The 24,033-nt window shown below is 30.9% G+C and overlaps 1 protein-coding gene across 2 annotated transcripts in view; it reads right to left on the bottom strand.

Moving 5' to 3' along the window:
* Positions 1-17,605: 17,605 nt before the first annotated feature.
* LOC109190264 (heavy metal-associated isoprenylated plant protein 16-like) overlaps positions 17,606-24,033 on the bottom strand; it is a 6,832-nt gene continuing 404 nt past the window's right edge. The window contains exons 1-3 of one of the 2 annotated variants that reach the window (XM_019340739.1): positions 18,872-18,914; positions 18,676-18,754; positions 17,606-18,257 (exon numbers count right to left, since the gene is read on the bottom strand). In XM_019340739.1, the coding sequence (XP_019196284.1) occupies positions 17,887-18,257; positions 18,676-18,754; positions 18,872-18,877 (456 nt within the window). In that variant the 5' untranslated portion in view covers positions 18,878-18,914 and the 3' untranslated portion in view covers positions 17,606-17,886. Of the gene's footprint in view, positions 18,258-18,675; positions 18,755-18,871; positions 18,915-24,033 lie in introns of those variants that run through there. The other variant, XM_019340738.1, reaches the window with a different exon arrangement.

A 24,033-nucleotide genomic window follows, 5' to 3' on the forward strand; every position in this document is an offset into this window, starting at 1 on the left:
TGAGTTCTTGAGATGACATGGATTGATCTTTTTTGTTAAAGTGGGATAATAGTGTCTTTTTCTATTTTTTTAAGTGTGAACGCATGTATAATCCTTGGCCAAATTGGTTTCCTATTTTCTTGGATCATCACCGTTGCAATTTGGAGCCGCGATTTCTTTATCATTGATTGAGTGTTCGCCCATGCAAACTAATCAGTATTTTTTATTTTTTTTTCGCTTGTTCTTTTGAGTATAATATTGTCTATATTTGGATTGTCGTGTATATGTATAAATGCCTGGGTAGTACGATTGTGCATTCGTGTGTGCTGATTGTGCAACCTAGTGTTGTAAGTTGTGCACTATAGGCTAGGGAGTTGTGCATTATAGCACATAGTTAATGCATCGTAGAACATTGGATGTTCACTGTATGATTTTTTGGCGGGGTTTGAATGCACAACAATGAAGTTATTGATGCACAACACTCAGTATAGGAATGCACAACATTTTGTATAGGAATGCATATCTTTTAATAAGACTGATTTACCCTAAATTTATATATTTTAATATTTTAAAGGGATTTGTTTTCTTAATCCGTGTGATTTGTTTCTTTTAATCTCAATCATACATCATTCTGATTTAATGGTCTAGATTAGTCCTCACGTCCTCACCTAAGATTAGGTCCTCATATATATATTTATATATATATATATATATATATATATATATATATATATATATATATATATATATATATATATATATGTCAGGTTCTTGTGAAAACAGGTTTTCCCGTGCGGTCGGTGTAGCATACACCATTAGGTATGCATAAATGCACCACGCAATGTTCAAAAATACACTATTATGTGTGGTGCATTTTTTTTGTGTAGTGCATTTTTTGACATTTCATTCTAGTTTAACTTATTCTCGAACAATGTATGGTGCATTTATACATACCTAATAGTGTATGCCGCACTGACCGACGGAAAGACCTGTTCTCACAACACTTGGTTGTACGTGCCACAAGGTCATACATACCACGGCAGTCCATTTTATGTCACCAAAAAAGGTTGCTCACTACTCAACTCTTGCGTAGTTGCGTTTAACAATACTAAATTGAATTAGTCCTCTCTATACCACTTGGATGATATTTCCATCACTATATATTTTGTTATATATAGCATAATAATAATAATAATAATAATAATAATAATAATAATAATAATAATAATAATAATAATAATAATAATAATAATAATAATAATAATAATAATAATAATAATAATAATAATAATAATTAATCTTTTTTTTTTGGCATTCAAAAAAAAAAAATCTTTTTCTTTTAAAACTAATTAAAATACTTCACATCAATAATGAATATAAATTATTTAGTCCCACTCATATATGAACTAAAAGTTTTTAAAAAATGGGTATGTAATATGAAGCAATTTCACATATTATATTGACACTTTACTAAATAATAATTGAGTGAGTGTAATTTTGATTTTGTCACATTAAAAGTGTATTAAATACATAACTATTAGCCAATGACCTTATGGTCTAGTGGCACGAAGTGACTCCCTTAAATGGGAACCCTTAGTGAGGGCGAGTCTTTGTGTTTCAGTAAGTTGAGAAATTAGTTATGAAAATATATTACATTGTAACATAGTCTCAGTACTCCAAAAAATACATAATAATAATAATAATAATTATTATTATTATTATTATTATTATTATTATTATTATTATTATTATTATTATTATTATTTCAATTTAAATGAAAATAATATTTTTGATAATGAAGCTATAAGTATCATTAAATTTATAGTAGATGATAATTTCAGTTAAACATATAAAGAAAATACAAATAAATTACTTGTATTCGGAATGGAAATCAAATTCTGTTTTGTAGAGTGAAAGAGACTCATCCATCCTTAACCAAAGGTCAAGGGTTCGATCATTGGCTTTGGAAATGGAGCAGTCTTAAATCTCCAGGCCAATTATCCCACCCAAAAAAAAGTGCGAGATGCTTACAATTCAGCGATGGGGACGGGTACGGTGGAAACCCTAGGTATATCAAAAAAAAAAATGTTGTTTTGTAGAGACTTTGTCTGTGATTGTCACTCTTAATTTGGGACTGTAAACTTTTGTTTAAATCAATAGAATTTTATTATTTTTTATTTTTATTTTTGAAAAACAAAAAATTAAAGATATTAGAAATGAAACAACTGTTCTAACTTTTTTAGCACAACGTAGAACCTTTTAAGCGTATATACAAAGACATAGAGACAATTTAAGGGTACAAATCCTCATTCATGCTTGTAGATTATTAGAGATTATTTATATTTTCATTTTTTTTTGACATTTTTAGTTGAAAAGGTAATTAAAAGTTGAATTTGTTTAAAGTCAAACACAACGTAGAACCTTTTAAGCGTATATACAAAGACATAGAGACAATTTAAGGGTACAACTCCTCATTCATGCTTGTAGATTATTAGAGATTATTTATATTTTCATATTTTTTTTTGACATTTTTAGTTGAAAAGGTAATTAAAAGTTGAAATTTTGTTTAAAGTCAAAAGGTTAGTAGCTAAGAATTGAAAGTTGAAAGGGCTTAAATTAGTTGATTGGAGGTAGATATGTTTGGTAAAATTAATTGTTAATGAAGTTGATAAATATTAAATGATAAAATAATATTTGTACGTATTACAATTATAATAGTTGGTGTTGAAGAATTTAAAATTTTAATTTAAAAAATAGTGGTAACAACAAGATTGAGTCAGTACACTATGTTGTGTGTTATAATGTCTAATAAATTCAAATCGGAGCTTATTGTAATATTGTTGTTTTTTTATTTCTTAAATATTGTGTCTCATTTTTTGAATAAATTATAACATACCACGTTAGTCAAGAATGAAATTAAAAAAAAGAAACAAATATTGTGAGTAAGTACATATAGATCAATTGTTATGCCATGGAACCGTGTTCACCATCCATGGTGAACACAGTCCCAACGGTAACGGTGCATCGTTATTTTTTTTCTTAATTAATCGCGCGACTTTTCTTCTTCATTTTCACATTTCGAGGTTTCACTTCCTCTTCACGCAAGTTTCTTCAACATTCATAAATTATGAATGTGCAGGCATGGATTTATGAATGTGCAGTTATGAAATTATGAATTTTCTTTTATGAGATTATGAATTTTCTGTTATGAAATTATGAATTTTCTGTTATGAGATTATGAATTTTCTGGTATGCGATTATGAATTTTCTGTTATGAAATTATGAATTTTCTGTTATGACTATAAATTTACAGAAAATTCATAATTACATAACTGTAAATTCATAATCTCATAACAGAAAATTCATAATTTAATAAATGTTTTTTTTATGCGATTATGAATTTTTTGTTATGAGATTATGAATTTACAGTACATTCATAATTTCATAACAGAAAATTCATAATCTGAACAAACGTGCACTGTTAACAACACATTAACTATTTTTTTTTCCCGTAAAAACGACACCGTTTGAACTCGTGTTCACCATACGTTTTCGGGGCATAATTTGCGCATATAGATATAGTAGTACTTAATGCAATAAATAAGGTTATTTTTGTTGTAATTGGATAGGTTTGCAAATTGAGAAGAAAGGTACCCATGGCCCATGGGGGACAACCATACCCACACTAGAATAGAATCTTTTATAATAAATCCATGCATCCCATCCTTGCAAGCAATCTTCTCATGTCATTTTAGTGAATCTTGTGTGTGTGTGTGTGTGTATATATATATATATATATATATATATATATATATGTGTGTGTGTGTGTGTGTGTGTGTGTGTGTGTGTGTGTGTGTGTGTGAGAGAGAGAGAGAGAGAGAGAGAGAGAGAGAGAGAGAGAGAGGGTTCAGGTGCGGTAAAAGCTTCCCATACTGTTGTGCGGTTGACGCACCTTAAACATTAAAAAAACAGTTTGTCTCGAAGAAAGTTTTATTCAAAAGTTCTGTTCTTGTAGGTCTGAACCACCCATCAGTTCAAAAGTTTTGTCTCACAAAGAAGGTGCGCAAATAAGAAACATGACGCAAATTAAGCACAAAACTCACGCACCTTAAATTTGACCTAGTTACAAAAATTATCAAATTGCCACCGTTTTTTTTTTTTTTTTTTTTTTTTTTTTTTTTTTTTTTTTTTTTAATTTCTGTAATCCTGAACATTGATCTAAACAAAATCAATGACTCTCCTCTCACCGCATAACCGCATCTGGGGCTGCCAACTACACCAGAACACACACACACACACATATATATATATACAATATTGCAAAACACGTTAGGCTCCCCCTAGGCGCCAAGGGGCGCCTAGCGCCGATTTTTTATTTTTATTTTTATTTTTTTTAAAATTTTTTTAATTAAAAAAAAATTAAAATTATCAAAATTCACTAATAAAACATAAGGTTTCCATAGTTATTTTTTACAAACTATTTATGTAAGTGGTTGTAAAATTGTTCAAAAGATTGTTTAAACCATCTAAATACATAAAAAAAAAATAAATAAAAAATTAAGAGTTAAAGAAGCATTTTTTAAAAAATTAGTGGGCCAAACGGATTATAAAAAACATACGATTGTCTTCAAATCAACAATTTATGCGCCTAAGGATATAAACAAATGAATTAAGACACGTTTTTCATAAAATCAAAGTATTTTTTACTCAAAATAGGTCTATATATGGGATGGATCATAGACATTAAACATAGTTATCACATATGATTAACATGCCCTTTTATGTGTGCAAGTCGATTATTTTTTAATGAACTTCAAATAATACATGAACCATAATATTTTTTTTTTATCGAGTGACGCGGAAATTTTGCGTGCCATGCCATTCCATTTTTTATTTTTCCCTTGGAAATTGGGAAACGACGATAGTGCGACAGTGAAAGGTGATGGTACATATTGGGCACTACTTGTGACAAGTCACAACCACAGCCTACCAATATAATCAAGCTTATGTCACCAAAAAGGCTGCTGACTACTCAACCTGCCCATCATTTCAACAACTAGATTGAATTGGTCCTCCCCACTTGGACCATATTTTCATTTTCATCACTATTTTAACACTTACCATTGGAATACAAAAGTTGGGCATGATACATGATGCGGTTTTAACTATTAGTAGGGATTTGCACACCATTTCTTTAAAGAAAAAAATCAACAATGTGTGCTATTATGAAAAATAAAGAAAATCAAACACTAAATATTATCGTCTACCACTAATAAAAAAGGTCAAGTTTATATTATATTTTCAAACAAAATTCCCTCAAGAACAAGATATGCATGAGCAAATACACTTCAATCTTAATCATACATATTTGAGCGACATCTTTGTAAGAAGGTCTGTTACATGTGTTGCGACTTTTGCTAGGTCATCCTTAGAAGAAAAAAAAAAAGTTTTCTAGCTGTTAGATTAAATACTTTTTGAATGGCTTTCAAAAAAAAAAAAAAAAAAAACTTTTTTGAATAATGTGATATGTTATAAGAACATCCTCAACAACAAATTTTTGAGTGTTTTTTTGTTTGCGTGGAAGATAGCGGAAGTGATCGAGGTGGATGGAAGAGAAAAGATGATAGAAAAAAAAAAATTAACTTGCAAGATTTTTTTAAAATTTTAATGTGGGGCCCCCGAAACCATATTTCTTTGTAGTTCACACTGCCTTTTCATGCAATAGTTATGCCATGGATCCGAGGTCCACCTTGCAAAGTGAACTCATGTCCAAAACGATGTAGTTTGCGCGTGGAAAAATAATATAATGGTGTCGTTAGTGGCATTGCTTCCGCATTCAATGATTTTTTTTTTAAAAAAATTATTGAAAACAACTCAATGAGTGAATATTCAGTTATATAATTGTGAATATAGAGTTATGAAATTGCGAATATAAAATTCTGTAATTGTGAATATAGAGTTTCGTAATTATGAATATAGAGTGCTGCAATTGTGAAATTGAGTTATGCAATTTTGTATATTGAGATTTAAAATTGTGAATATTCAGTTCTAAAATTGTGAATATAGAGTTCTAAAATTGTGTATATCAATTTTAAAATGAGTTAATACCTAAAATTGTCCTCAACTATAATAGTTTTTCTCAATTTCGTCCTAAATGACATTGGTGACTTAATATTGTCCCAGACTTTTGTGTTTCGCTCAATTTAGTCCTTCGTTTGTTATTCCGTCAAATTGGTGTTAAATAAAGGGACAATTCAATAATATCAATATTGACCTCTCTTTACTTTCAACATGCGAAGTGAGAAATCCTTCTTTCTTGCACGAATTACACCCATAATTACTCCCAGACCTAAGAATCAAATTTTATATTCGCAGGTTTAAAAGTGATTTTGGGAGTAATTCGTAAAAAAAGATGGATTTCGCACTTCACATGTCTATGAGTAAAGAGATGCCAATATTAAAATTATTGAATTGTCTATTTATTTAACAACAAATGGACGGAATAACAAATATGAGACTACATTGAGCAAAAACACAATTTTAAAATGAGTTAATACCCAAAATGGTCCTCGACTATAATGGTTTTTCTCAATTTTGTCCTAAACGACTTTGGTGACTTAATATAGTCCCAGAGTTCCGTGTTTTTACTCAATTTAGTCCCAAACTTTTATGTTTTTGCTCAATTTAGTCTCATATTTGTTATTCCGTTCATTTGTTGTTAAATAAATAGACAATTCAATAATTTTAATATTGGCATCTCTTTACTCATAGACATGTGAAGTGCGAAATCCATCTTTTTTTACGAATTACTCCCAAAATCACTTTTAAACCTGCGAATATAAAATTTGATTCTTAGGTCTGGGAGTAATTATGGGTGTAATTCGTGCAAGAAAGAAGGATTTCTCACTTCGCGTGTTGAAAGTAAAGAGAGGTCAATATTGATATTATTGAATTGTCCCTTTATTTAACACCAATTTGACGGAATAACAAACGAAGGACTAAATTGAGCGAAACACAAAATTCTGGGACAATATTAGATCACCAATGTCATTTAGGACGAAATTTAGAAAAACTACTATAGTTGAGGACAATTTTAGGTATTAACTCAATTGTTAATATAACTCGGGTCCACAACAAAATTTGCCCTTTTCTTGCGGTGTTATAAATTGATGGATGGGTATGGTGGAGGCCCATAACTGCCAACACATCCTCATTTTGATAAGTTTGGCAGTTAATGCATATTATCCATTGAACTGTTATGCCATTCTAATTAATAAGTCTGTCTACTAAAAATCATCAAAGTTGGTTTTAACTGAAATGTTATCTAAGCCACATTCGTACCACCTATATCTTCATTATAAAACAAAACATTGTATAGTACAATGGTAGAGTTATTTAATTTGTTTATTTTAACAACGTACTTGACGTAAAGCAAGTGAGCGTAAAGTTTGCAAACAAAAATTCAGTTTGTCTAACTATGTACCAATCCAACACATTGTCCAACGACCATGTAAACGCCTTACTAAATTAAACAATTTAATAAATAATAAGGACTAGGTTTGGTGGAGATTTGTTATCCTAAGCTATTTAATACTATTTTTCCATTTTATTAATGCATAGACCATTATTTGTCATAATACGGAATATATGATTCCTCATTTATTTTTCTCAAAAAAGTCGAATTTCCAGTCCCAAAGGTCCGACATAACATCTGAAATTATGTAAATTATGGTAACTTAGCTGATTATGATAAATTATGGTCGAATCTCCAATCCCAAGTGATATGAAATATTTGAAAGTAAAAGAGTATTTTCGCGCCTAAATATTCATTTTATATGATGAATTGAAATATTATAGTGGTTTTTAAGGTGGGAATGATAGTTGTACTCATAACTCACGAGTGCAGCAGTCCAACCTATACTCGGGCATTAAATTTCAATAGGCCCTATCTATCTTGTTTACTTTTTTTAGGCCACTCATGAAATTCGTGAAGAGTAATGTTTGTTTAAGTGCAGCACGCACTGAAATCAGAAACAAAAATCAAAACCCAAACACGTTGTACTGTTAGTTGCAAATGGTTAAGATTAATGTTTAGGTTCTCCCACATTTTTTCCGTTAAACACAACTTTTCGAGTTTCGACATACCCAACACTCAAACAGGGCCAACTGCTCACGCATGTCCTGCTTTGCCCAAACACTCCCATTATTTGTTAACGCCACAGCCAACAAGTAGTGTAAATAATGTATTTGAGTTAATTACCGATTTGGTCCCTCGACTTTGAGAATTTCATCACTTTGGTCTTCGACTTTCAAAAATGATCAATTGAGTCCTTAACTATGCTATTTCTCACTGATTTGGTCCTAAGTGGTAACAGCTGTTTGGTAGACGTTAAAACAGAGGATAGAAATGTAATTTCATTGTTCTAGCATTCTTCGTTGTATATTTCCTTCCCATTGCGAGCGGCTTTAGATTACAGACTAAAGAAAACCCCCAAATTTGTAAGCCCTAATCGCAAACACTATGACGTAGATTTGGAGCATTCATACAGATTTTCACCTAAAATCAAAACTCCACGTCTAATCGTCGTACAAGCTAATGGGTTCAACAAGAAATGGTGCGTCGAAGTACAATACATGTACGATTGTCTTCATTTTTTTGTTTGTTATTTATGCGTTTATGTGCATTTATATTGAATTTGGTTTGTTGTTATCGTTATTGACTGATGTAGGACCTATGTTATTATCATATTGTATGTGTTTGGGACCAAAGAATATTCTATGTGGGGAACTAAGGTTTTGTTCGTATGTATGTGGGGTTGTGGAACTTAGAATGTAGTTAATGAGGGCTCAATTGGTCACTTTTGAAAGTCGAGGATCAAAGTGGTGAAATTCTTAAAGTCGAAGGACTAAATCGGTAATTAACTCTAATGTATTTATTATATCCACTTTCATACATTAAATTAAATTTATCAACTTACACCAAAAAACTATGGATAATCTCTCATACTTTAAGTAGAAATCGAAGATCCACCGTACTGTTGGATAGACTACATGACAATTAAAACACTTTGAAATAGTATAAAAATATTTATGGAAAATATAAAACATAATCAATTTGAATAGAAAAGATACTATATTCATAAATACTTTTTAATTTTTTCTTTTAGTTTGATCAACTTTAAGTTTTTCTAAATTAATTCGAATACAATAAAATATAGAGAAAATGGCACTTTTTCTCCCTATGTTATATACTTATAGCACTTTTTCCCCCTCAATTATTTAAGTGGCTCTTTTTCCCCCTGAAATGTTAAATGGACATATTTACCCTTAAAATAAATATTTCATTTATTTTTATTCTCCAATAAATTTTACTATAATTTGGTTCAAACCAGATACTATAGTAACCAAACCAAAATATTCCAATTACAATTTATAATCAAAACGCGATATTTAGAGTTTATTAAAATCATGAACTGGAATGGGCGGTTTATGTTCCAAACTGAAAAAATAAAATACATTTATTGTTGAATTTAAACTATTTTAAAATAAAAAATAAAATTTTAAAATAAAGACGGTTCAAAATCGCGAACGGGATCCGGAACCGTCGGTTCATGATCCAGTTTTTTTTTTTTTTTTTTTATATTCTTAAATTTAATAAATTGAAATCCAAATATTGGGTTATAGATCTGAATCATAACTGAAAACTTTTAATTCGATTGCTATAGTGTCTGGTTTAGTTCGAACCGAACCGTGGTAATCGCTACATATACGCAATAATTTGTTGGAGAAGTAAAATAAATAAAATGTTTACTTTAAGGGTAGAAATGTCAATTTAATATATTAGGGGAGAAAACCACCACTTTTAAAATAATTGAGGGGGCTAATGTGCTTACATAAATAATTGAGGGGGAAAAAGTGCTATAAGTATATAACATAGGGGGAAAAAGTGTCATTTTCCCTAAAATATAATATAAATGTGTATATTATATTAATTAAATGATTCATAAAAAAATAGATTAAATGAACATTTAATTTGTTAATTAAATGATTCATAAAAAGTAGATTAAAAGAGCATTTAATTTATCTTTGTGAAAGGATGAAAACGTTAAAATAAAAGAGAAAAAGATAAGGGCAAGTGCTATGACATAGACTATTTAATATGAAGTTTAGAGTTTCAACCAACTAAATTACTCAATAGTTCGTAACTTTTAAATAAATAAATAAATAAATAAATAAATAAATATATATATATATATATATATATATATATATATATATATATATATATATATATATATATATATATATATATATATATATATATATGGGGAATGGGGGAGGGGCAGCTGCCCCAACGTAGATCCGCCCTTGATTATAGTTGAATTTTCGGTGTTTTGTCACATGAATTTGAATCCTTTGATGATTAGTATTGGAAAACAAAAATAGGGGTTTTGTGTTTACTGGATAGTTTTGTAACTCATCAATGTTGAATCTCAAGAACATAGATTTTGAAGGAATATCATTCTAGTTTAGTTTCCCAAAGTCGATAATGATGAAGCGTAACGTTACATGCATAATGCATTTTGTTAGGGTATAAAATATTTTCTTTGTGTGCCTTAAATGAGTTGTATGGTTTGTGCATTATTATGCCTGATTGGTAAATGGTTGTTAGCTGATTGTGTTAATGAGAAGATATAACTAATTGATAACATTAGCTGATTGTAGAAATGTGTTTATTAAATTAGTTGTTTGGTATAATTTCCTTTCTCAAAAAAATTAATTGAAAAAACTGTTTTGAACATCTTTTTTATTTTTAGTATTTTGAAGTTATAAAAAACTAATTAACCAAACACTTATATTAATTTTTTAATCAAATCAAAAAGCTAATAGTGATCAAATAAGTTAAAATATACCTATAGACTAACTATTTTTACCAAACATGGCCTCTATATATATATATATATATATATATATATATATATATATATATATATATATATATAAAAGTAGAATTTATTCTATGCATATTCTCAAATGGTAAATATAGGTTTCTTTCGACATCTAAAAAGAGTATTATCTAATCTAACTTTATTAAATTAATTTGGAATTACACTAAATTAATTATGACGTATTTACTCAAGTAGACAGAGTTTAATTAAGTTGATAAAGTATGAGATCGTAATTTTGTCATTATTGTGTAATCTCATTTTATATAGTTTTGCTTTTGTTGATAATCCTTTGTAACGAAAAAACAAATAAAATGCCTTATTGTTATGGCCTTATGGGCTTGCTTGGTGGGTAAGCCTATTGTTAAAAATAAAAAGTTATGTGCAATTACTGGACCGGGCCATTTAACAGTGGATTAGGATTTTAAAAAAAGGAGGCTCCTCACTCCTCCGTAGACCACACCTAGACTTGGGGAGTCCAATGGGCCTTCCTATCAGTCCGGCGTCCATCGTGGCCCCTCCATTATAGCCCAAAACACCCATGACGGAGCGTTATGCTATGCAACCGTGTGCATCATGCATGGTGCACACGGTTGCAAAAATAACGTCGTTTTGACGTCCGACTTAAAAAAAATTCAATTTTGATTGTTGTTAACGGCGTTATGTTGTGCATAATTTGAATTATATACTTCATTTATTCTGGATATATAGTTCAAATTATGCACAACATAACGCCGTTAACGACAATCGAAACTTTTTTTTTTTTTAAATCGAACGTCAAAAAGACATCGTTTTTGCAACCGTGTGCACCATGCATGGTGCACACGGTTGCACAACATAATTTGCCACCCATGACACACATTTCCTCCTTTTCGTACTCCCACTTTCATTGGCCCCACCAGGGGGCGTTGCGAGTGCGACGCGCCTTGCTCGAACCCCACCGGCCATGCCCCGACCTAGGGAGTCCGGCGGGTTCTCCTATCGATATACTGTAGTTGGTGTTCAATCGTTTTGGTTAAATCAGATATCACAATTAGTTAACAATTAACTGTTGACACAATCTACTAGTTACTAATAGCTAATTGTAGAACAAGGTCTTTGTGACATTTTTATTAGGAGCAAATTATACTTTTGGTCCTATGACTATAGGGGGCGTGTTAATTTCGGTTAGTGACTTTTAAAACTAATAATTTAGTCCTTTAACTATGTTTTTTTTAGCAGATTTGGTCCTCCCGACCAAATCACCGGTGAAAATTGGCCGAAAAAATTTAAACTTTTTAAAATTTTTTATTCATGAGGGCGAAAGGGTAATTTCATCCTCATTTCTTCTTCTTCCTTGCGGTGTGATCTCATCTTCCTCGCCCGTGGTTCGTGCGACTAGTTGCTAGTGATGGCTAGGTCGACTGGCAGTCGTCAATCGAAGAGGAGGGCGTCCGGGTATCCGTTTTTGTCATCGACTTCGGGTTCGGTAGGTGCAGACCGCCTCACGGTGTCGTCTGGGAAGTTCAAGCGGCGGTCGGTCAGGTGCACTCCTCCCTCGACGGTACGTGATGCGTTGGGTGTGGCGGCGACTGGATTTGCTTCCCGGGTTTCTGCTAAGCGGCGGTCGGCGCAGAGGTGGGATCACCATGGTAAGTGGGATGTCGTGTGCTTTTTCACAGTCATGGGATATTTCTATGGTTGTTTCCTTGTTGTGCATTATTTCCTAACTGTATTGAGACCACTTAGTTCGTATTTTTGAAAGGTCTATGGAATAAAAGCAGGCGCAACAAGGAAGAAGAAGAAATGAGGATGAAATGACCATTTTACCCTTATAAATAAAAAATTTAAAAAGGTTTAAGTTTTTTCGGTCAATTTCCACCGGTGATTTGGTCGGAAGGACCAAATCTGTTAAAAAAAACATAGTTAAAGGACTAAATTGTTAGTTTTAAAAGTCACGTACTAAAATTAACACGCTCCCTATAGTCATAGGACCAGAAGTGTAATTTGCTCTTTTTATTAGTATCACAAATATTTAATGTTTATTGAATAATAAGAAATTGATCAACTACATTCCTCCTGAATTAATTATAAACTAGACTAGATAGCATGTGCAATGATATTATAAAAAAAATATTCTTCAATAAATTAATAGTAGAGTTGACATTCTTAAACTAACTCTATGGACGAATGCCGAGGGAATATAGTTCTGACTCTCAGCTCGTGTGTACATTGATAATGCATTATGGTCATAACATATTGGAAAGGAAATAAAAATAGAGTTAAGCTATTGTATTTGGATTTCCATGGAAGAATGTGTTTAGTGTTGTAGCTTGGATGAATTAGTTCTAGAGGAATGGATCTTTATTTTCAAAGTGAGTTTGGGTGGCCTAGACGAGATGAGAAACATTTTGGGTAATGTTAAGGATGCTTGGGATGAGTTTATAATCTTTATATAAGGTAAATGTAAATGGTAGTGTTACGGGATAATTAGGAAAAACGGGTTCAAGGGGAGTGTTGCAAGATTGTATCGAGAGTATTTGGCTATGTGGTGGGCTCATTGTGAGCATCAGATGTTAGCCCTCTTACCTAATGGGTCATTGAGTCACTGGAATTTACCACTCCACTATTCTGTCAGGCTAAGACGTGAGGTCCGGGGTTGAGAAAACTTTTTTTTTTTTTTTTTTTTTTTTTTTTTTTTTTTTTTTTCTGGGCATATAAAGAGGCAAGGAGATGGATCATCATCTATTCATCTTCATATGGTTAAAGCTATTAATGAGCTTACTAAAAGGGTTTGGCATTGTTGCATACATTAGACAGCTACAAATGAGGTTCAGTTGTACCTGGGAAAGGTATATATATTCATCCTCTCTTGATAGCAAATTGCATTGCTATTGTATGGCTATGATTATTTTTGTTAATTTGATTTATATTTCTTTATTTTTGATGTATTGAAAAAGATAAAGTAAATTAAAGCTACTAATACCACAGTGGATGACAAAAATTTATCATTAGATGAATGATATATTCAAAAATTTATATATAATTGGCGTTTTAATTTAATTAATTTTTTTTTAAATACTCCCTCCGTCACATTTTATGTGTCTGGTTCAGTTAACAAAGCTTGACTGGAGTTATTTTTAATCTAATTTTTCATAATATTAAGTTTAGTATTAGTATATAAAAGGGAAAATGACACTTTTTCCCCCTTTGTTATATACTTATAACACTTTTTCCCCCTAAATTATTTAAGTGGCAGTTTTTCCCCCTGATATATTAAATGGACATATTTACCCTTAAAATAAATATTTCATTTATTTTTCTTCTCCAACAAATTATAACCACGATTTGAAAAAATAAAATACATTAAGTGTTGAATTTAGAATATTTTAAAAATAAAAAAATAAAATTTTAAAAGAAAGTTTGAACCAACTGTTCAAATTGGATCCAAAATCGTGAACCGACAGTTCAAAATAAAACTCAAACCGCGATTATATATACTTATATGTGAGAGTCAATATAAATGCGGAAAAAAAACATACACTATTTGCAAATATTATAATTCTAATTTAAGCTATTGCTAGTAGTTGTTCCAATTTGAACCTCCGGTTCACGGTTCAGGATCCATTTTTTTCCAGTTCACGATTTTAATAAACGGAAACCCAAATATTGGGTTATGTTATGAATCATAACCGAAATTTTTTAATTTGATTGCTATAGTGTTTGGTTCAGTTCGAACCGAACCGTGGTCATCCCTACGTATAAGCAATAATTTGTTGAAGAAGAGAAATAAATAAAATATTTGTTTTAAGGGTAGAAATGTCCATTTAATATTATCAGGGGGAAAATCGCCACTTCTATAATAATTGAGGGGGCAAATGTGAATGCATGAATAACTCAGGGGAAAAAGTGCTATAAGCATATAACACAGGGGGAAAAAGTGTCATTTTCCCTATATAAAATTTATATATTTAGAAACTACACTAAAAGTACTATTAAACACACAAAAAAAAAATTAAATTTAAAATTAAATTAAGTAAAAAATACTAAAGAAAATAAACAAAGAAGAAATGGTTGGTTTGACCAATGAATAATAAGTAGGACAGATAAATGGAACACAGAGAGTAATTGTTTAGGTTTTATTTTTTAATTTCTCGGTACTTTTTTGATTACTTTGAGTCATTTGATTTTGCAAAGTTAATTTTAATTTTTTCTTTTGAATATTGCATTTTTCGCTTATGATATTCAAGTTTAAATTTAATTAGATTTGTTCTTTAATTTAATTATTGAAAATGTGTTGCTTCTTGTCCCTGTATATTTTCATTAGTCAAAACTAGGTGTAGTTCATTTTAAGTTCGATGGTAAAAAGTGAAAGACTATAATAATAATTAAAAGACAAACTATTCTTTTCAAAAAAAAAAAAAAAAAAGAAAAAAGAAAAGAAAAGAAAAGAAAAGAAAAGAAGAAGACAAAATATTATTAACCTTATTCTTTCCCTTCTTTAATTTATATTTCCAACTTATATTTATCTTCAATACTGACATTTAAACTTATCATTGCTTTTTCTAAAAAAAAGAATTAGATAGAATACTCAACATATTTTATTATACTCCGTATTTATTATGATACGGAGTAATATTTTATTTTGACAATAATTACAATACTTATATTAGATTTATATACTACATGTTTTAAAATGTATGTGTAGATCGAGTTTTTCGATATATGATAGAAAATTTGTGTGTGTGTGTTTTTTTTTGTGAAAAAAAAAAAACTTGTGTGCATTAATGTATGTATCGAAAAGGATATGTGAGATTCAAACTCTAATTGTCATTCTAAAATGAAATATAATTTACGATTAAATTATACTCGAAACATTATACTTTCCGGCTTTCCCCTTCGGAGTATCTAGGAGCCCCGTATGGCGGAAGCGTTAGCAATAATGAAGTGCTTGGATGGATTAAAAATCGTGGCCTAATTGCTACACGACTTTCGAACTTTGCAAACTTGGTCTACGACTATCATTTTTTTGAAAGCACAAATGGTTCTTCTGGCTAAATCTCAGCTCTGTCCACGGCTCAACCCTGTTATAAAGAAGATTTTTTTTTTTTCCGGTCACAAATGGACGGAAATTGAACCGGAAAGACCATTTGTGCTAAAAAAAAAATAATAATCGTGGACCAACTTTGCAAGGTTCAAAAGTGTGGAGCAATCGTGTTAGTGCCACAACACTTATGGGACCAAAAGTGCGAAAAACTCTACTTTGAGTATTCTAATATAATTTGTAGTTGAAAATGATGTAGCGACTACTTTTTTTTTTTTTTTTTTTTAAATTATATTATAAAGGAAAAAGATTATTTAGATAATATTATATAAAAAAAATTTCACTTTTAATTATTAACTATTGTGACATTATCTGCATTTACTAGCACCGGAGTTCGATCATGTGACATTCCTTCAAGGGGAGCCACAAAGGTGTCATCTAAGCACAAGGTGCTTGTCGGCATTACTGCATTTAATCATATTTTTTTTAATTTTGTCACATTATATGCATCTTGATTTTCATTTGTTGGACATATATAATTAGTCATCCTTTTAAAATTTTCTCATTCCATAGTTTAATAAAAATGATTAACATCTATTTCCGTACTTTAAAAAAAACATCTATTTTCGTCATTTAATTAAAAGAGCAAATTAAAGAGGGTGAGAAATTACATGTTAATTAGGACAAGAGGCTTAAATGATAAAATGATAGGTTGACCCTTTTGACAAAAATTAAGGATGTTTGGTTGACAATCACATCGAAACTAACTAACTGAAACCTTTCTCTATTATATCCTTACCAATTTGTTCAATTTGGCTGTAATGTTTGGTTGACAATCACATGGAAACTAACTGAAACTAATCATTAATCATTAAATAAAAATTAATGAACCTTTTATGATGATGACCAAAATGATACTCCGTACTAAACAAAAAAATTCTTGCATCAAATTTAAACTTTACTTTCTTTTATTTTATAATTCTAAACTATATTATTGCTTAATATATACACTAATACCCTTAATTTGTGAAATCGATCCGATTAATTCAACCTAGCGTAAATTAAGCTTCATTCGGAGTAGCTCAGGTTACTCAGATCTTTTTCATCCACTTGGCTTAATGTCCCCTCTTATTCATTTTTTTATTTTTTATTTTTAAATTATTGCAATTAAAATTTGTCAAAGCAAATTATTCCAGCTGGCAGCTTGTTTTATATGGATAAGATAGAGCTAAGAAGAAGTCGTTTTCCTATGGCCTCGCAAGGGCTTGATATTATAAAGACTTTAAAATTGATTAGTGGCTTGCACGATGATCCAAATTGATGGCTAATTAAATCACCTTTAATTTGACCTTTCATTTTAGACTAAGTCCATATGCTCTTACTTTCATTCTTCGGGTATACCCTACAGCGTTTGGTATCAACTTCAATTCTAGGATTTCTAGCCAATTGTTATATCATGGACCAAGATTCATATTGTATTGTAAACTCGGATACAAAAATTCTGTACATTCAATTAACACATTCTGTAGGTACAATTTATAATTTCTGTAAATGTAAATAAATAATTTGATAATTGCTGACACATAATATGATAGTTACTGGTATAGAAACTATCAACCTACAAGTACATAACGTTTCAAATATAGATACAGAATTAGACAAAATGCATATAATTTTATTTCTAAATATACATAAAACTCTACTAAGTAGAAGAGTTTATTTGCCCCGGCCTACATACACATCATTATTTGTACAAGTGGCTTTATTAACAATTTCTAGGCAGAGGATAGTAAATGTAAATGTATGAAAATTAATAGAATTTACTTAATATACACCTTTAAATAATGATTGTAAATTTTTTCTAGCCACAAAAAAACAAAACCCACAGTATACTGAGCTGAGGAAGTTAATTATTCCACTTTCCAATTTTTCATGACTTCATTGAATGGAGCAAGTTGGATTGGAGTCGTAAACTGGTTGACACACCGGATAGTACTGTACGCACGGATTGTAGTAACCCGGCGGCGGACAAGGACAAGGACAAGGATAACGGCAAGTTTTGCAGCATTCCACTTTCTTCTCCTTCTCATCTTCCTTCTTCTCATCTTTCTTCTTATCGTCTTTCTTGTCGTCTTTCTTATCGTCTTTCTTATCGTCTTTCTTCTCCGGCGGCTTCACTTCTTCAATGGAGACAATGCTGGCGCATCTGAATTTCCTCTTCAAGCACTTCATTAACTCAAAGAAATCGACGCCGTTGCCGGTAACCACCAACTGGTTTTTATCTGCATCACTAGTAACCGAGATCACCCCTGCATCACATCCAAACACCATTACTTCCTTTTGGTCCTTTGCGACAAGACAGTTTATCCTGTGCATACCCTCAAAGAGTGGTGATAAGTTTAAATTCCCTCGTCACTCAAAAGAAAGAAAGAAAGAAAAAATGAGGTAACCAAGATGACTAAGGATATATGATACACACTTGTAACAACAATGTCACGAGTTCGAATTCCAGCCTTTTTTGTTTGAGCTGATCAGCTACAGACAACCTAAGCTAGGTTGGTTTACATCTTTGCCAGTTAAGTCACAAGGTGGGTTACCCTGTAAATACCTTCGGATAATAACGGCTAGGTTTCTCTCATTACCCAAAAGAAAGAAAGAAAACAAAGAATATAATGGTATTTTGTGATGTTATGATATGAAATGAGTATGTATATATAGCTTATTTACCTGGAGTAGATACTGCAATTTGCATAGCCTTTGCCCGGCATTTATCGCTGTTTACCGGCAAACTAATCGTGATCTTTTGCTAAATTCAATCATAAACATATATAAGAACACAAATCAATCATCACTGTTATAAAACATTAAAGATTGATATATAAGTAAGTGATTTGGAATAAAACTAACATATATATACATATACCTTCATGTTGAATGTTGTTTTGTTATGTTTTCTTCTAGCTTTTCTCGACCTAGCTATCTAGGAGCCTGGGGCTAGCTGTTTATGGATGTTTATATAGAGTAGTATATAGCAGTGTCTAATGGGGGCAGTTCACAGTTGTCCCCCTCACCCACCCCAGCACTATATATATAGGTATATGTTTTAGTAAAAATAAATAATGTAATCTTATGCATAAAAATTTCTACAAGTTAAGATAGCTAAGTTGGTACTGGCTAATTTTATCTCTTTCTTAACCCACTTATTAAAATATATGTTACTTTATATTTTGACTTTATCTTGCTCTAACAACTTTAGAATGTTTTAATATATTTTAATACAAAATTATATTTTAATATGAAAATGTTTTATTATTTATTTTTTATGAACTATTTAGTTAATGTAATCTAGAAGTTTTAATGTGCATTATTGTATTTAAATTATCCTAGAAATACTTAGAATTGGACTAATTAAAAAAAAAATTATTTATGAATAGATATGATATAAAATTGTCAAGTACTTTATGTTCAGATGACATGTAATGACCTTTCCTCTATGGGAGGTCATGAGATTGAGCCTATAGATATGATATAAAAGGAAAAATTGTAATTTATGCCCCTCTATACTATGCGAATTATCAATGTCAGCCCTGAATTATTAGTGATGTAAATATTGCCCCTCAATTTTTAAAACGGTACATATATTGCCTCTCCCATACCGTATGGGAGGGGCAATATATGTACCAATTTGAAAAATGAGGGGCAACATTTACACTACGGGAGGGCACTATATGTACCGTTTTAAAAATTGAGGGGCAACATTTACACCACTAATAATTTATGGGTGACATTGATAATTGACATATTATCGAGGGGTATAAATTACAATTTTTCCGATATAAAATTTATTTCAATCATAAATATTTTTATTTTTCTCTTACCAAACAAAATTTCTGGATAAATGGATCCGTCCCTATATAGTATAACTCCATAAACGTGTACTAATTATTCTTTAGGCAGGTAGGAATAGGACGACCAATGTACATTGGTTTGAGATATATTAATGTAGGAACTAGGAAGCTACGTACCTAACTAGACGGATTCAACCCAATGGGGTGGCAAATTATAGTACTAATTAATGCAATATAATTCTTGTGGGATCAATCTTATATATTAATCTAATATTACATGCACTCGTTTTACTTTTATGTTTTTTACATCATGTTGATGTTTGGTTGCGTTGTGCTATGACATCATGTTGATGTAGTATACTCTAACTAATTCAGCAGTAAAAAATAAAGTGAACAATACTTGATAAAGTTGATAGAATGAGTATAATATAAGGACAAAATTTATATTTTTAACATTTTAAATTATACATAAAATTCGTCAAAGTTAGTGAACTTAAATTGAACACATATAATACACAGAAACTCTTGTAGGGTAATGCATCTCCATTTTATAAGCGTTTCAGTTCTAAAACTCATTAAAAAATATTTAGTGCTATTTTCTAATAAAATAAAAAGTTTCAAAAAGTTAAGGTTATTTTACAATTAAATAAAAATTCAACAATACATTTATGAAATTAGGAAACACGTTAGGAATCCAAAATAAAAATAACATTCTTTGGTCAGAATCAGAAAAGTCGAGATTATAAAATCTAGGGATAAGATCAAATTAAATAAGCTCTTCAACTATAGGCTAAAATGTAATTCAACTTTTAAATTAAAAAAAATAACTTCAATTAGATCCCTTAACTGTACTCCTTATTTTGATGCAATTAGGTTAATTAACCGGTTACCTTTAAGTAGCCAGTAAAAAAGACGTCACGGCCTCTCTCAGCCACCAACGACACCGCTACTACCAACACCTGCCACCGCCACTGTGCTGCTCAGCTTCTGCGACCACCACTGTCGCTATCTTCTCTCTATTGGTTTTTCAGCTTGAGAGAATGGACGGTAAAGGGGGAAATCCGATCCATGGACGAGGCAGACCAATCTGAAGAAGTCAGCCTTGTTTAGCTTTCTGCCTTTCTGGATATTGGACACTGATGAAGCTATTTCATTATTGTCTTCTTATTCCCATCCCAGAATAACTGATATTCATTTAGATCTTGCTTCTCCACCCTCGCTCTCCTCAGTTTTTTTTTTTTTAAATTTAAGACTGATAGCCACTTAGATCTTTTTGCTGCTAGTGTATTTCCTGTTTGAATCTCCATTGTCATTTTGTTTGTACACTGTTTGTGAGCATGTCAAGTTCTTACTAGCGCAGTAGTACACCTAAACTAAATCTTTCTTACATTTTGTTTTCATATGTTGCCTTCTGTTTTGAGTGTTTTAAGTTCACTTAATGGTTTCATAGGTTGCCTATAGAGATTAGAGAATGTCTGTGTAAATCAGTTCATGTTTTTATGGGATTTTGAATAGCTCATGCAAAAATGACGTGAGTTACTGCTTGAAGTTGTGAAAGATTTGCACAATAAGGAATAGGTTGTGACTTGGTACATAAACCAATCTTTCTGGTAAGTTTTGAAAGAGCTTCTTGAATTAGACGGGGGGAGAAGCCCGCTGACAACATGTAATCTTTTTAAAAAATTTAATTTAAAATTAATTAAAAAATAATAATTTTACCTACTATTACATTGAACTTACCTGTAAAATAATCTAATTGTACAAATTCAAAAAAGTTAGTGATTAAATTGCATTAAAATGAGGAATTAAGGTGTTCAATTGAAACTTTTGTTAATTTAAGAGTTTAATTACTCTTTAGCTTATAATTGAAGGGCCTATTTTACCCTTATTCTTAAAATCTAAAAGGTGTCTTCTATTCTTAAGATCTATATCATTGAATCTATGTGTTTCCCTCTTCAATTTTAGACTCCTAAGACGTATATTGCCAAATCTTACAATTGCAACTTGGCTAGTGACGCGTACCGTCATTCGCCGTTTGACGTTGGGAACCTACTTCTTCATCATTTTTTTTTTTCTAAGACCACGAGGTGTCCTGAACAGATTTTAACTGTAAGAGACACCTACTTCTTCATCTTGTTGTGGAATGAATTGGAGTAGTTATTACTTTATTCATTTATATATTTAGATATTTAGAAAAAAAAAAAAATTAACTCCTAAACATGTTGAAATTTAGTTTTTATTCTCAATAACTTTTGTCTTTGTTATAAAATACCTTTGAATATTATGATAACAAATAAAAAATGTGCGATGTTGGAGGGCAAAATTTTGCGATCATAGAAGACGTTAGCATTTTTTTAGTTTGTCAACCGATATTTAATTAAATGAGTTTGAGTTTGAGTTTGAGTCTATATTCTTTTTTTTTTTTTTTTACGAAAATCAATGTTGATGAATATAGATAAATAATTAGAATGTTTAAATTTAAAAATATTTTAGACATTTAATTTTTTTTTTCTAATTTCGAATACATTTTGTGACAATGAACTATTTTTGAATTATTATTTAGTGCATTATTTTTATGAAAAAATATTTACTAATATATTTATACATATTTTAAAAATATTTACAAATCTACCTTTATATTCTTTCAAAAAATAAAAATTTAAGAACCAATGATTCGTTTTTTTCTTTTTTCTTCTTTTCCTGTTGAAAAATTCGTCTCCCCATTTCTTCCTATATAATTGGACTAATTGAACACTGGTGGTCAACAAAAGAAGCCTGGAGTCAATTACGAAATGCTTTTGCAAAGTCGTCTCCTCATTAATTCATATAATATTTTGATTTTAATTAAGCTTAATTTTGCGCATCTTTAATAATCAGCTTAGTTGATGTTACTGTACGCTCTCATTCCTCAAGAAATGTTGGAAATTCAAAGCTCTGTGTGTGAACATTATTTAACCAAAAAAGATCTTAATTTCCTGTAAGGTGTTTAGAACCCCAAAAAATCATTTTCTGAACTTCCCATGTTTGGCATGTAAGATAAATCTTATGAACGTAAAATTTTCAGAACACATAATTTCTACATACAATGCTTAATTGGTGTTTAATGAACATACCTGGTTCCATCAATATATGAGCCACATCAATAATCAATAATAATAATAATAATTTTAACATGGCAAAGGAAGGAAATTAGAGTCAACTGAAAATGAGAATGATGAGTTAAAGAGAAAATAGCATGGTTTTTCCAAAAATAACTTCCCGAACCAAGTCATAATTGTTTTTCTTCAAAACCTTCTCTCCTTACCCAAGTTTTCCAACCCAACCTGCCAGCCGCTGTCGCACCCCAAACTCGGCCAGTAGTAGTAGTAGTGATGATGTTGTGTGTTTAGGAATTTCATAATAATAATAATAATAATGTATATTTTAAATGAACTAAACACACCAAGATAGTTTCATTTTAAATGAACCAAAAACACCAAGACAGTTTTATTTTAAATGAACCAAACACACTAAAGAGAGTTTTTTTAGAAAGCAACACACTTGGAAAAGAAAATATTCTCTAAAATATAGCTCATTTTTCAGAAGACATTTTCGTGATTTTCAAACACAGACCAAATGTAAATGTATAAAAATTGACAAAATTTACTTAGTATACCATCCTAAATAATAATTATAGATTTTCACGCCACACAAGTTATTCCACTTTCTAATTGTGCATGCATGACTTCATTGAATGGAGCAATTTGGATTGGAGTCGTAAACGGGTTCACACACCGGGTAGTATTGTACGCATGGATAATTGTAGTAACCCGGCGGACAAGGACAATGACTGCTGCATTCACCTTTCGTCGGCGACGATGGCTGCGGCGCTGGCGCTGCCGGTGGAGGTGGCGACGGCGGCTTCACATCTTCAAGGAAGATAATGGTGGCGCATTTGATTTTCTTCCTCGTCAAGCAATTCATCAACTCAACGGAATCGAAGCCGTTGCCGATAACCACCAACTGCTTTTTATCTGCATCACTACTAACTGAGATCACCCCTGCATCACATCCAAGCTCCATTACCTCCTTCTAATCTTTACCCCGTGCACTACACTCTCCAGTAGTGACAACGGGTTTTCCTCGTCACTCAACAGAAAAAAAAAATTAAAAAATAAAAAAAGAAGAAAAAGGAAGTGGTATTTCCGCTACTGGAAATTATGAAATTTCGGAGCACCTGAAAGTGATCAAATGGAAA

The sequence above is a fragment of the Ipomoea nil genome, unplaced genomic scaffold (assembly GCF_001879475.1).
Source record: "Ipomoea nil cultivar Tokyo-kokei standard unplaced genomic scaffold, Asagao_1.1 scaffold1576, whole genome shotgun sequence".
Taxonomy (NCBI): Eukaryota; Viridiplantae; Streptophyta; class Magnoliopsida; order Solanales; family Convolvulaceae; genus Ipomoea; species Ipomoea nil.